General features: G+C 37.0%; 1 protein-coding gene across 3 annotated transcripts in view; it reads right to left on the reverse strand.

Annotated features, from left to right (window-relative positions):
* Positions 1-13,159, reverse strand: part of LOC103098366 (cilia- and flagella-associated protein 53-like) — a 95,302-nt gene that overhangs the window by 8,070 nt on the left and 74,073 nt on the right. For all 3 annotated transcript variants that reach the window (XM_007487688.3, XM_007487687.3, XM_056823690.1), the window contains one exon: positions 6,687-6,799. In XM_007487688.3, coding sequence (XP_007487750.2) covers positions 6,687-6,799 — 113 coding nt within the window. The remainder of the gene's footprint in view (positions 1-6,686; positions 6,800-13,159) is intronic.

The raw sequence follows: 13,159 nt of genomic DNA on the forward strand, positions 1-13,159 counted from the left end.
TATATATATATATATATATATATATATATATATATATATATATACGCAGTCTGTGATTAGGAAAGAAAATAAGGATATCTGGCCTACATGGAAACCAAACTTCATTAGCACTATGTTCTATGGTGTTAGTAGAACATAATCAGGAAAATGTTAATTCTGAATGGGGTTCTTTAGATGTTAGTTGCACCTCAACCCTGTCTCCAAAAGGTACCTAACTTTCTCTTCACCTTGTCCTTTAAGACCTCGTTACCAAAAATTGCCTGGGTCTAGGGGGTCCTTTAGGCTGTATCTCAAGTAAACTCAAGTCTCTGGAGCAATTGCAATGCTTGAGTCAGAGTCAGAATGGATCCCAAGATTATATAGCTTCTTTAATTTGGGGTTCATTTTTAAATTTAGGGACAAATGAGCAATCTTACTACGATAAGGTCTACTAATGCCTGGATTTAGACTATATACGCTTATTATATATGTTCATATAATATATTAGAGAAATTAATATATAATTTTAAATTATAGACATTAAAATTCTATTAAATAAAATTATATAAAATAAACATAAATTTATAAAATAAACTCTATAAATATAATATATTATATAATTATGTGAATAAATATGATTATGAATCCTAGAATATTTATGTATAATTTATCATAAGTTTAATTATATTATTTATTATTTATGGTAATATTTGTTTACATATAATACATAGATTATATTTATAGCATTTATCATATATAAATATATAAATGTTACTTATACATATATGTATCTATCTATATTTATTTATATACTACATAGTCTATGCAGAATGTAATTCTCATGCAGGGTCATGAAAAAGGGTCCAAAGGTTTTATCAAACTACCAAAGGGGTCCAGGACCCCCAAAATGGTTTAGGACCTCAGCTCTGAATTTTACTTAAAGGTGCCTGACTTGACAGAGGGAATTCCTTAACAGAAGATTCCTATGCTGCCAACATTACCAATCCAGTAAAACAAATATGACCATTTTATAAATAAGGGGATTAATCCTGTTTCCCAGCCCCGGAGTTATAAAGGTCATCCATTTACAATGAGAAATACAGTTGTATCTCCCTTTTAAAATATATTGCCCAATTTAATAAGTTTGGACTAACAGAAGCCAGGGACACTCTACTATATATCAGAAACCTCTACATTTATAAATTGATAAAATTATTACCCATTATCACATTTTTGTGTCCTCCCATTAATTTGTCAACTGTATCATAAACCCCATCATATATTCACTGTCCAGTTGTGTGCTGCTTTTTCCCATAATTCCTCCCTATGAAACACAATGGCCAATTATACAGTAAACCTCATTATAAAGTTCTTAAAAGTTGGCATATACTGAGCAATAACATAATCAGAATTCTGGAAATTAGATTCAGACCAGGTGAATTGGGAAGAGAATATACACACTCTCTCCCCTTTCTCAATTTACTTTTCATTTACTTTTTATTGATTTCTCTGTGCACATGTCAAATTCCCATTTCTGCCACCCCCAGGAGAATACAAGGGCAAGGACTGTGTGTCAGTTTTGTCTTTGTAACCCAAGAACCTGGAACAGTGTCCGATACAGGAGGTGCTTAATAAATGTTTGCTGAATTCCATTGAGATGGAGAAAAGAAGGGGAAGAGGAAATCTCAGTTATAATATTGAAGGACATTATTTAATACTTGATCCTGAAATTGAATTGTACTGCAATCAAGCCTTATGAAAGGAAATAAATATGATTGAGAGCCTTTCAGTGAGAAAATGGGTTCTTGTCACATGCAGGATATCAGGCAGTTAGAAATCTACTTTGGGAATATCTCAATAACCCAAACAAACATGTAAAAACTGTTAATTGATCTAGCAGAGGAAAAAAAAAACATTTCAAACATCTGGGTCATTTTTGTTGTTGACCATTTTGTACGACAAAGGTCTTTTCTTATTGTAAATCTCATCAAATATCTGTGCTCTTCTCCTCTACCCCAATCATTGAAGGGAAAGCTTATGGTTTTGAAGCAAGTTCTAACTGCCCTGTCCCAGAGCATCTGCCTCCAGGTATGGTATGATCTGCTCTTCTTGTACTTTTCCAGAAGGGGGAGAAAGGAACCTGGTGCTTTCTTATTCTCAGAAACAGCTCAATGCTTTGATTTCTTGGGAGAATTTATAGCTTATATTGTGAAGGTAGGTCAAGACTGATGAGAAATGACACTGGTAAGATTGAAAGTGACTGTAAGTAGTAATGATTAGAAGGAATCATGAATTTTTCCTTTTGATTAGGAAGTCTCATTCTCTTTTAAATCATACTGTAGTGGGAAGAACAATGGATTTGGAATCAGAAACCATGGATTCATAATCTGCTCTGTCACTTGTCGTTGATGGAGCCTTATGTAAGTCACTAAAATTGTCTAGTGTCTCAGTTTCCTTATCTATAAAATCAGTTTGTTGTCCTAGATAACCTTTGAAGTCTTTTCTAGGTCTAAATCTTTGGGGCAAAGCAATATCTTTTTTTTTTTTTAATGCTATCCACTATAGATCTTTGGTTGGAATTCAAATTGCGACAAGTAGAACTGGGTGAATAATGTAATTTTAACTCACAGAACTCTGCGACTGACTGTTCTTTCTATAGATCTGTACAAAAGGGTGACTGGGACCCATTCTAGTCTGAGGCAATTAGTTTTCCTCCTGATTGTCTGCTAACAGCCCAAGTCAATCAATTTATACTCAATGATCGAGGCAAATCAAAGCCCCTAACCCTCTATAATAGAATCCTTCTATCCTTAACAACAATAACCTTCTTTATCATAGAGTTGGTGTATAAATGTATGTATGTATATATATATACATATATATACGAACCCATATACACATATGCATAAGCACACATACACATATATAAATATATGTATATATAATCTCATTGATCCTAAAAAAATGCTTTGTTTTATAAAATCCAAGGTTTTGTCATTATCACCAAAGTAGTTTGGTATTAGCTGCAATAGGGCTGAGTTGACTATATGTCATTAAATAAAATACTTTAAAAATCAACTTTTCCTACACTGTGAAAAGTAACTTTTCAGCATTTGAGATGCTCTTATTGTGACACGTTGCAAAGATTGCTTCCAAACTATATATATAAAATATAATTTACGTTATATTATATTAATTGTATAATTATTATTTTATAAATTATCATTATATTACCTATAATTATATAAATATATTTTTTCAATGGGTTTATTTTAATTAAGAATCATGCATTGTCTCAGCTTGCATTTTATAGTTTGGATTTTTTTGGAGGGAGGCAGAGTTCTCTTTCATTACTTCTAAATCTGAATCTGGTTAATTCTTACATTTTATATATGCAAGCGATGAAGATAGCACAAAAAGACAAGCAAAACATGGCAAAAAAAATCAATCAAATGAACAAGACACGGAGTCCACATGCTATCATGTCATTGGTGTTTTTCCAAATGGCAAACCCTCCCCTTCCCCATCACCTGAACCCTCACCATTGAAAGGCATTTCTTCCTTTGCCTTTCAACAAGAGAGATCACCTTTGTGAGATTGTTTGACCAGGATCGGTTTTCCTGACATGAGAAATGACTCTCCATTTCCTTGCATCCTAGAAAACTACTCTTAGATTTCTCATTAGTAGTCCTAGAAGAGGAAATCTGTAGTTCCAGAGAACCTTCCCTGGATCCTTGACTCAGGGGCCACTTTGGTTTTCTGCTCATTTAGTCAACTCAGTTTTTGAATGACATGTAGGAATCCCTGGGCATATTGCTTATGTTAAACTAAAGACAACCACATTGGCTGCTACTTTAATCTATTAATTGAAAGTAAACCTACATAATAGGTTTATAGCTCTGGGACTTTAGGGGAACTGTCCTCAGACATTAGTTTTCACTCAAGTAAAAAATCCAAAGCCAATCTTTGCCATTTTCCTCCATGATGTCCTTCTCTAGTACATATACCAGCAACTAATATAGTTTTGCTTCAAAGGATCCTTCTGTTGGAATTTACAGAGGTGGAACATGAAGAATTGAGTCCTGTTTCAACCCTACAAGTTCTATGTTGCTGGACACCAGTTCTGATTACTCTTAAACACAGAAATGCAGATGGAGACTCTATGTTACTTAATAGCATATGAAGCGTGCCATTTGGCATACTGCCCATATCCTATGTGGTGAGCAGCTGGAATCTGACTGCTTTTGCAAAATGTATTAAGGTACAATCACAAAGGAACCATATCCAGATGTCAATACACTGTGGCACATCTGGAAAAGATTGGGCTTGTTGAAGCAATAACCCTCATATCCACCTACCACACAGAGTCTTTGGTGAGCAGCAGCTTTGGGATTGCAAACAACAACAAGAATCTAAATAAAAGCCTTTATATTCATAGCAGTTAAAAAAAATAAAATGTAGGCTGAAATGAGAAGGCAGCTATGCCCTTCCAAAGACTGACAGTCACCAAAGGACCCCACAAATACAGCCTTGGAAAGAAAACAAGCTATTAGAACTTTACCTGTGTGTGACTTAAGTATATTCCTTAATACTGTATTGAAATGATGGTTCAGTGTATAAAAATGTAATTATAGCCAGTAGATGGCATCATAATAGCTAGAACAATATTTTGGTAAGTTATTTGCTTGACATCATATCTTCTGTGGTATAATGGCTCTTCCCTTGATACTTAGCAACAGGCCATTTTAATTTTCAGTCCTACTTATGGTTGCCTTTTTCATTTTCACCTGACAGATGTTGCTAACATTTTTTTAAAAAAAGGTTAAACATCACAATCTTGCTACTACGTGATTCTGTTAAAAAAGTGTTTAAAAGGCAAATTCCTTAACTTCCAAATGAATGTCATTTAAAGATATTAATTATGAAATGTTAGATGTAAACCCTCCCCCCCAAAGAGTGAGTTAATTCACTGTAACTGACTACAGATAGCAAAGGGGCTCCCTAGCAGAACAGGATAGAAAAAAGAATAGCCATGATGCCTCCAACTTAGACAAATTCCTTGGAATTCAATGAATTGAAAAGTTTCACAAATAATTAAGTTACTGAATAGACTAGACCAGGAGGGGGAAAAAACCAATAGAATTTGATTCCTTAGAGCTAAATTTGCTTTTTAGTTTACTGTATCTATCTGCAATCCCAACAAACTACTTAAGTCATTAAAATCCCATTAGTTTCCCCTTTCTTTTCAACATCAATGGAACTTAAAATGGAATTTTTTCACATAAAGATGATAGCATCGAGTATGCAGGACTCAACACTTTGCATTTTCTGTGTTGCTTAGCCAGGCCAATATCCGAGCTTAAAGACAATGGGATTTCCTTATTGCACCACTTTTTCTGGTTTGGATGGATGGATTTTGGCAGTTGGGTTTGTATTAGATTGATCTAATAAATAAAAGAGGGTTCTTGCGAATGTGAAGGACAGTTGTCTGCTGGGGAGAAGACTAATCTAATCAGAGAATTGTTTCCTTCTTTAAGTGTAAGTCATAAAAACAGCCAATTCCCATGTCATGCTGCAGTAAAGGTTACATCAGCACTTCATATAATATTTATAATTGTAAAAGAAACCCTGCAGTCTGGATTCCAATGTGGCATTACTCTCCCCCTCCTCTTTCTTTTGCCCCTTCCCCCCTCACCCACACTCAATGCTCTCCCCAGCCCAAGTCTGATGATGGGAACAAATGACTACACAGTCCTGCTAGAACAGGAATCTTGACCACAAAAGCAAATATAGAATCCTATTAGGTTGCAGACAGGCTGAAGCCACACATTACGGACATGCTTTGTGCCTTTCTGTTTGAAGATCTCCCAAGTGAAACCTTTCTGCCTTCATCCTGTAAGACTACCCCACAGGGAGAGGAGGTTCAATATATGGCCAGTTTCTGGGAAGGGTCCTGTTGGTTTGGGGATGATGTTAATGAGACCAGTCAGTCACAGGTTAACTCCCCCCCCCCATTGGGGAGCTAGCTTCTGAGACCTACTCTCTGATGGCCACAGTCTTCACCCCAGAACCCGAACATCTGCTCCTGTGATAATAAGGTCATGGTATGGATAGTGATTAAGAGGGGAGCTGACTCAACTCAACCCATGACCATGATTAGAACATCCATTCAAAAGAGGTTCTATTAATGGCGGTTAGGGAATGTTGTCTTCAACGTAACAAGAATAAGTCAGTGGTCATAGGACACGCCTGTAATCCTCGCCACTAGGGAGGCTCAGGTGAGTGGATCCCTTGAATTGGGAGGTTCTGTGGAAGCCTGGAACTGATTTAGTATCTACAATCAATCTTTCATCATCATGGTAAGCCCTTGGAGGAGAGGTGGAAGAGAGGTTGGACACGGTCTGCCTAAGGAGATGTGAATCAGCTCTGATTGCAAACACAGCAAGCAGCCCACAAACTTTAGGCTATTGTGCTTCTAGTCTGAATGAGAGATGGAGATCCCATCTCAAAAAGTAAAAGTAAATCATATCACAAAATAAATAAATATGCCCACAAATACTGTATACACTTCTATGTCCACACACACAAACTAAGAACAATAAATATATTTTGGAAAATCTTTTTTATACCAAAAGGAGAACACAGAATGAAATATATATTTTTTAAAAAAGAATACTTAATAGAAAGACTTGAATCAATTTAATTACCTTTCTCCTCAGGGCGGGTGCTTTGGATAGTTTCAGGAAAGTCAGATGTGGTCTGAAGTCTTTGCTGCCTGTGATGTCTATGTTCATTTCCTGAAAAGATCTCTCCACGGCCTCTGATAAACAAACAATTTGTAGTTATTTGGGGGGGGTGGCACTGAAGGAGGGGCACGGGTTGTTTCACTGTCTTTATCAAAATACCTCATTAGTTGCAGCATATGGCCGTGACTGATTGAACAGCCAAAGTTTACGTTTTCACAGCTGTCACGTATTCAAAATACAAATTCAAAATGGGAAATGCACAACATTTGTATTCATCAAAAAATTTAATTGCTGGCAAGTTGGTGAGTTCTGATGATAGAAATGACATGGAATCCATGAATTGTGCTATGTTATAATTGGCACAGGGACAGGGTTTAGGCTCTGGTCCCTAAGTCCTCCCCTGGTCCCTATCACTATGTTTCTACCTTAATTGGATTCAGTGCAGAAAGTTGGCTTACATGGTGGTTTGCAACCAGAGATGGGAAATTTAGTGATGATATAAATTAGAGAAGAGATTTTCATCCTTTTATATATGGAATAAAGGGATGTGCAAACACTAGGAGATGAATATGCTCAAAATTTAGGTGGTCAAGGTTGCCATCCAATGGCTAGCTTTTTTTTTTGTTTGGGCAAAGTGATCTTTGAAACTCACTGAAGGATTCTTTAGGTTAGTGGTATCAAATTTAAGGCAATAAATCAAACATAAGGACCCTTGCAGGTGCATAGTGACATAGAAAACAAGTTAACGTTATCTCTGTTCTTTTGGGTTTTTATTTATTTGGTAAATATTTCCCAGTTACATTCTAATTTGGTTCCACACACTGGTGAGTGTTGGGGGCCTGCTTTAGAGCAAAGTTGGCATTGTCTTTAAGCTAATCGAATGAAAAGATTGTGCCTTAGATTTGTAGACTTAGTATGGCAGAGGCTGTGATTAAAAAATGCCTGTTGAGGAGGCAACTAGGTGACTCAAAGGATAGAGAACCAGGCCTAGAGATGGGAGGTCTTAGGTTAAAATATGGCCCTAGACACTTCTAGCTATTTGACCCTGGGCAAGTCGTTTGACCCCCATTGTTTAGCCCTTACTCTTCTTCTGTCTTGGAACCAGTGATGGAAGATAAGGTTTTTTTTTTTTTTTAATATTTGTTGATTGAGCATGAAGGATCTAACAAATGTCTCTGGTTCAGAAGAAAAATGGCAGCCAGATGACTTGGTACCTGATACAGAAGTGTGAGGTGTTTCAGCCTCATCTTATAGAGATGATGCTGGATTACATTTCATAATTTATTATCTCTTACAATTAAATAAAAAAAAAACTTTACTTTTCTTCTTAGAATTAGTATTAAGTATTGGTTCCAAGCAGAAGAATGGTAAGGGGTAGACAATTGGGGTTAAGTGACTTGCCCAGAGTCACACAGCTAGGGATTATCTGAGGCGAGATTTGAACCTGGGACCTCTGATCTCCAGGCCTGGATCTCTATCCCCTAGATGTCCTTGCAATTACATTTTTGCTATTCTTTATTTCAAAATGCTTGAAAAATGCCCAGAATAGCTAGACAATGAGTTTATCATGTTCTCCAAGGAGAAAACACAATGGGTAATAGTAAGAACATTGGTCTGGGAGTTAGAAGACTTCGATTCTAATCCCTACCTTACCACTAACTGACTTTGTAACCTCAGACAAGCCCATATCAACTCCCTGGGACTTGGTTTCTTGAGGTCTAGGATGTGGCTTGAGAACATGAAGATGGAATAGAGTGTTTTCTAAGGTTTTTTTCAGTTCAATAATCTCTGATGGGATAAAGCCAAAATGGTAAAAAATAAGATAGCCCTTGAGAGAAAAGATATTTGTTTTAGAAAATGAAGGCATGTTAAGAACAAGGAGAAGGAACAAAATGAATGAGAAGATATTCCCAGTGCATTTGGGGGTTATGAAAATGGACTAGAAAATTCTACCTGGATTGAAAAGGAAGACAGTCACTTCAGCACACTGATTGTCTGACAGTCAGTTCATTTTGTGTCTGCTGTGTAGTCAAATCACCCTTGCTGCCTCTGGCAGTCCCTCAGAGGCCAATGACTCACCATGGTGCAATTCTCTGATTCAGTGGATGAGTGAAGAAAATAAAAGTCCAGGCATATTGGGAGACTAGGGAGAGGGTAGCTGCGGTTCCTCTCCTAGTGATACTTATTTGGACAGCTTGAGAGCACTTACATCTACCAGGCACATTAGTCAAGCACACTTCTGAGGGAAAAAATATTCAGTCCAGTGGCCATAAAATCAGAGACCCCAAAAGAGTATGGAGAGGCCATTTAGCCCATTCTCCTGCATCGAAGCTGGTTTATCCTAAATAATTCCTGCCTGACGGGTGTCTATTCTACTTCCACAGATCCGCACGTAAAGAGAAGCTAGTTTTCAAGTACTTCAACAGATTGAATGGGTTTCCACTCAGGGGGACAGTTTATCCTAGCATGTGTCCAAAGTGACAATCTAACGACAGGCCTGTTAAAAAAAAATATAAGGAATCTGACTTCGTCTCACTTCACTTTTGTCAGGTTTTTACTGTGCCCTCATGTTACTGTTGCTTGCTTGCTGCTGAGATTTGGGCCACTGTTCCAAGTTCTGCCAGGACAAGGTTCCCCCACCATGATCCACTCAACATCCTTGTCTAAGATCTTCTTCTATCTGTCTACTGACTGTCCGGTGATGAATTAGAATTTCCCTGAGCAACATAAAATACCTAGGAATCTATCTACCGAGACAAACACAGGAACTATATGAATACAACTACAAAACACTCTCCACACAACTAAAACTAGATCTAAACAATTGGAAAAACATTGATTGCTCATGGGTGGGACGAGCTAACATAATAAAAATGACCATTCTACCCAAACTGATCTATCTATTTAGTGCCATTCCCATTGAACTTCCAAATAACTTTTTTACTGAATTAGAAAAAAACATAACAAAGTTCATTTGGAAGAACAAAGGATCAAGGATATCCAGGGCAACAATAACAAAAATACAAAGGAAGGTGGCCTTGTAGTCCCAGATCGCAAACTATACTACAAAGCAGGGGTCATCAAAACAATTTGGTACTGGCTAAGAGACAGAAAGGAGGATCAGTGGAATAGACTTGGGATAAGTGACCTCAGCAAGACAATATATGACAAACCCAAAGATCCCAGCTTTTGGGACAAAAATCCACTATTTGATAAAAACTGCTGGGAAAATTGGAAGACAGTGTGGGAGAGATTAGGTTTGGATCAACACCTCACATCCTACACCAAGATAAACTCAGAATGTGTGAATGACCTGAACATAAAGAAGGAAACTATAAGTAAATTAGGTGAACACAGAATAGTATGTATGTCAGACCTTTGGGAAGGGAAAGATTTTAAAACCAAGCAAGACTTAGAGTCACAAAATGTAAAATAAATAATTTTGACTACATCAAATTAAAAAGTTTCTGTACAAACAAAACCAATGTAACTAAAATTAGAAGGGAGGCAACAAATTGGGAAATAATCTTCATAACAAAAACCTCTGACAAAGGTCTAAGTACTCAAATTTATAAAGAGCTAAATCAATTGTACAAAAAATCAAGCCATTATAGGCAGTTTTCAATTAAAGAAATCAAAACTATTAATAAGCACATGAAAAAATGTTCTAAATCTCTTATAATCAGAGAGATGCAAATCAAAACAACTCAGAGGTATCATCTCACACCTAGCAGATTGGCCAACATGACAGCAAAGGAAAGTAATGAATGCTGGAGGCAATGTGGCAAAGTGGGAACACTAATTCATTGCTGGTGGAGTTGTGAATTGATCCAACCATTCTGGAGGGCAATTTGGAACCATGCCCACAGGGCGATAAAAGACTGTCTGCCCTTTGATCCAGCCATAGCACTGCTGGGTTTGTACCCCAAAGAGATAATAAGGAAAAAGACTTGTACAAGAATATTCATAGCTGCGCTCTTTGTGGTGGCCAAAAATTGGAAAACGAGGGGATGCCCTTCAACTGGGGAAGAGCTGAACAAATTGTGGTATATGTTGGTGATGGAATACTATTGTGCTCAAAGGAATAATAAAGTGGAGGAATTCCATGGAGACTGGAACAACCTCCAGGAAGTGATGCAGAGGGAGAGGAGCAGAACCAGGAGAACATTGTACACAGAGACTGATACACTGTGGTACAATCGAAGGTAATGGACTTCTCCATTAATGGCTTTACAATGTCCCTGAACAATCTGCAGGGATCTATGAGAAAGAAAAAAAAACCCTATCCTCAAGCAGAGGACAAACTGTGGGAGTAAAAACACTGAGGAAAAGCAATTGTTTGACAAAGGGGTGGAGGGGATATGATCGAGGAGAGACGCTAAATGAGCACCCTAATGCAAATACCAACAACAAGGAAATGGGTTCGGAGCAAGGCCACATGTGATACCCAGTGGAATGGCACGTTGGCTAGGGGATGGGTGGAGGGAGGAGGGGGGGGAGGAAAAGAAAATGATCTTTGTTTCCAATGAATAATGTATGAAAATGACCAAATTAAAAAATGTTAAAAAAAATAATTTCCCTGGGACTTCTCCAAGTTTTGCTCTTGTATTCAAGGATACCTTGCTTTGTCTCTGCCTCAAAGTAGCAGTGAAGCCTGCCTTTTTCTTATCCTTAGAATGTTAGCCATTAAAGACCCCTTTCAGAAGCAAGCTTCAATCCCAATACCAGGAGGGTGATGCTCCCAAATCCATCTAGACTATTGGGTCTAAAACTTTATAAAGTTTTATTGAAAAGTTTATAAAACTTTACTAAGTTTTATTAAAAAATTATAAGACTTTAAAATTTTTATAAAATATTTTGTCAATATATATATTCATATAAAATATTGTAGTAATCATTTTTGGAGACTTCTTCAATATTTGTGACTTAATCAACATAGAGAACTCCCAGTGTAAAAACTCCCTCTGCTTTGGAATTGAATAATTTTAGAAAATTGCCCAAAGCCCTTGAGATATTAAGTGACTTGCTCAGGGTCATATAGCTAGTATGTAATCATGACTTGAATTCAGATTTTCCTGTCTAAAGTAGTCTTACTTTCCATTTTGCCATGCTTCCTTTCAATGATTTCATTCTTCCCTTAAAATTTCACTTGTCATTTAGAGGTGACCTTGGATTCTTAAAAGGCTGTTTTAGCAACTAAGAAGTTCTGTCTGGCACTAAAAAAACCAGAAGGTCCTCAGATCTGTGTCCTGTGGCAAATGCTGTATTTCTGTCATCTAAGGATGAGCCTAGCTAAATTGGGAGAGACTTGTCACCCAAAAGTTGGGCAATAGGCCTACAAGTTTATATTCTATCTGTAATGAAAGCAAGAAAGTAGGTGGATAGAGTTGCAGCTGGTAGTCAGGAAAGGCTGAGTTCAAATTTGGCATCAGACCCTAGCTGTGAGACCCTGGGAAAGTTGCTTCACACTGTTTGCCTCAGTTTCCTCATCTGACAAATGAACTGGAGAAGAAAATAGCAAACCAATCCAATATCTCTGCTGAGAAAAACTTGAGCAGGGTCATGATGGGTTGGACATGACCAAAAGATAGAACAACAACAAATGTCTCATTTCTGTCTCCAGATTGTCCTGGCTTCCTTAGTTTCCTAGTTCTAGCTAAAATCTTACCTTCTATAAGAAACCTTTCCTGATCCCCCTTTACATTAGCTTTCTTCCCTTTCTACATTATCTCTAATTCATCTTGAATCTATCTCGTCTGTACATGTTTGCATGTTAGATTATGAACCTGGGAGTAAAAAACTGGGTTTTTTTCTCTTTTTTGTGGGTGTCCCTGGCACTTAGAAAAGTACCTGGAAAATATAAATTACTTAATAAATGTTTATTGACTTGTATAACCTTTGGCAGGTCACTAAATCTTTCTGGACCTCAGCTTCTTAATTTGTAAAAGTATGACCATGGGAAGATATGACTTTTTAAGCTTTCTTCCATTTCTAAATCTATGATCCTATTACATATAATGTACACACTATATATTATCTGTAAGGTTCATACCAACCAATCAATCAACATTTATTAAATGCCTCTGTACTAGGCACTGTTCTAAAAAGTAAAAAAAGAAAACAACAAAACTGGGGTTACAAAAAGAGGCAAAAGACAGTACCTGACCTTAAGGAACTCACAATGTAATTGGGGAGATGACATGTAAAGAAATATATACAAATGAGCTATATAGACCCTAAATATGAAATAAATAAAAGAGATGAAGCACTGGAATGAAGAGGGGTTAGGGAAGGCTTCCTATAGTAGATGAAATTTTAACTGGGACTTAAAGGAAGGCAGGGGAGAAAGAGCATTCTAGACAAGGAGGACAACCAGCAAAAATGCTTGGAGTTAAGAGATAGCATGGCTAGCTCATGGAAAAACCAGGAAGCCA

This window comes from Monodelphis domestica, chromosome 3 (genome assembly GCF_027887165.1).
Source record: "Monodelphis domestica isolate mMonDom1 chromosome 3, mMonDom1.pri, whole genome shotgun sequence".
Lineage (NCBI taxonomy): Eukaryota > Metazoa > Chordata > Mammalia > Didelphimorphia > Didelphidae > Monodelphis > Monodelphis domestica.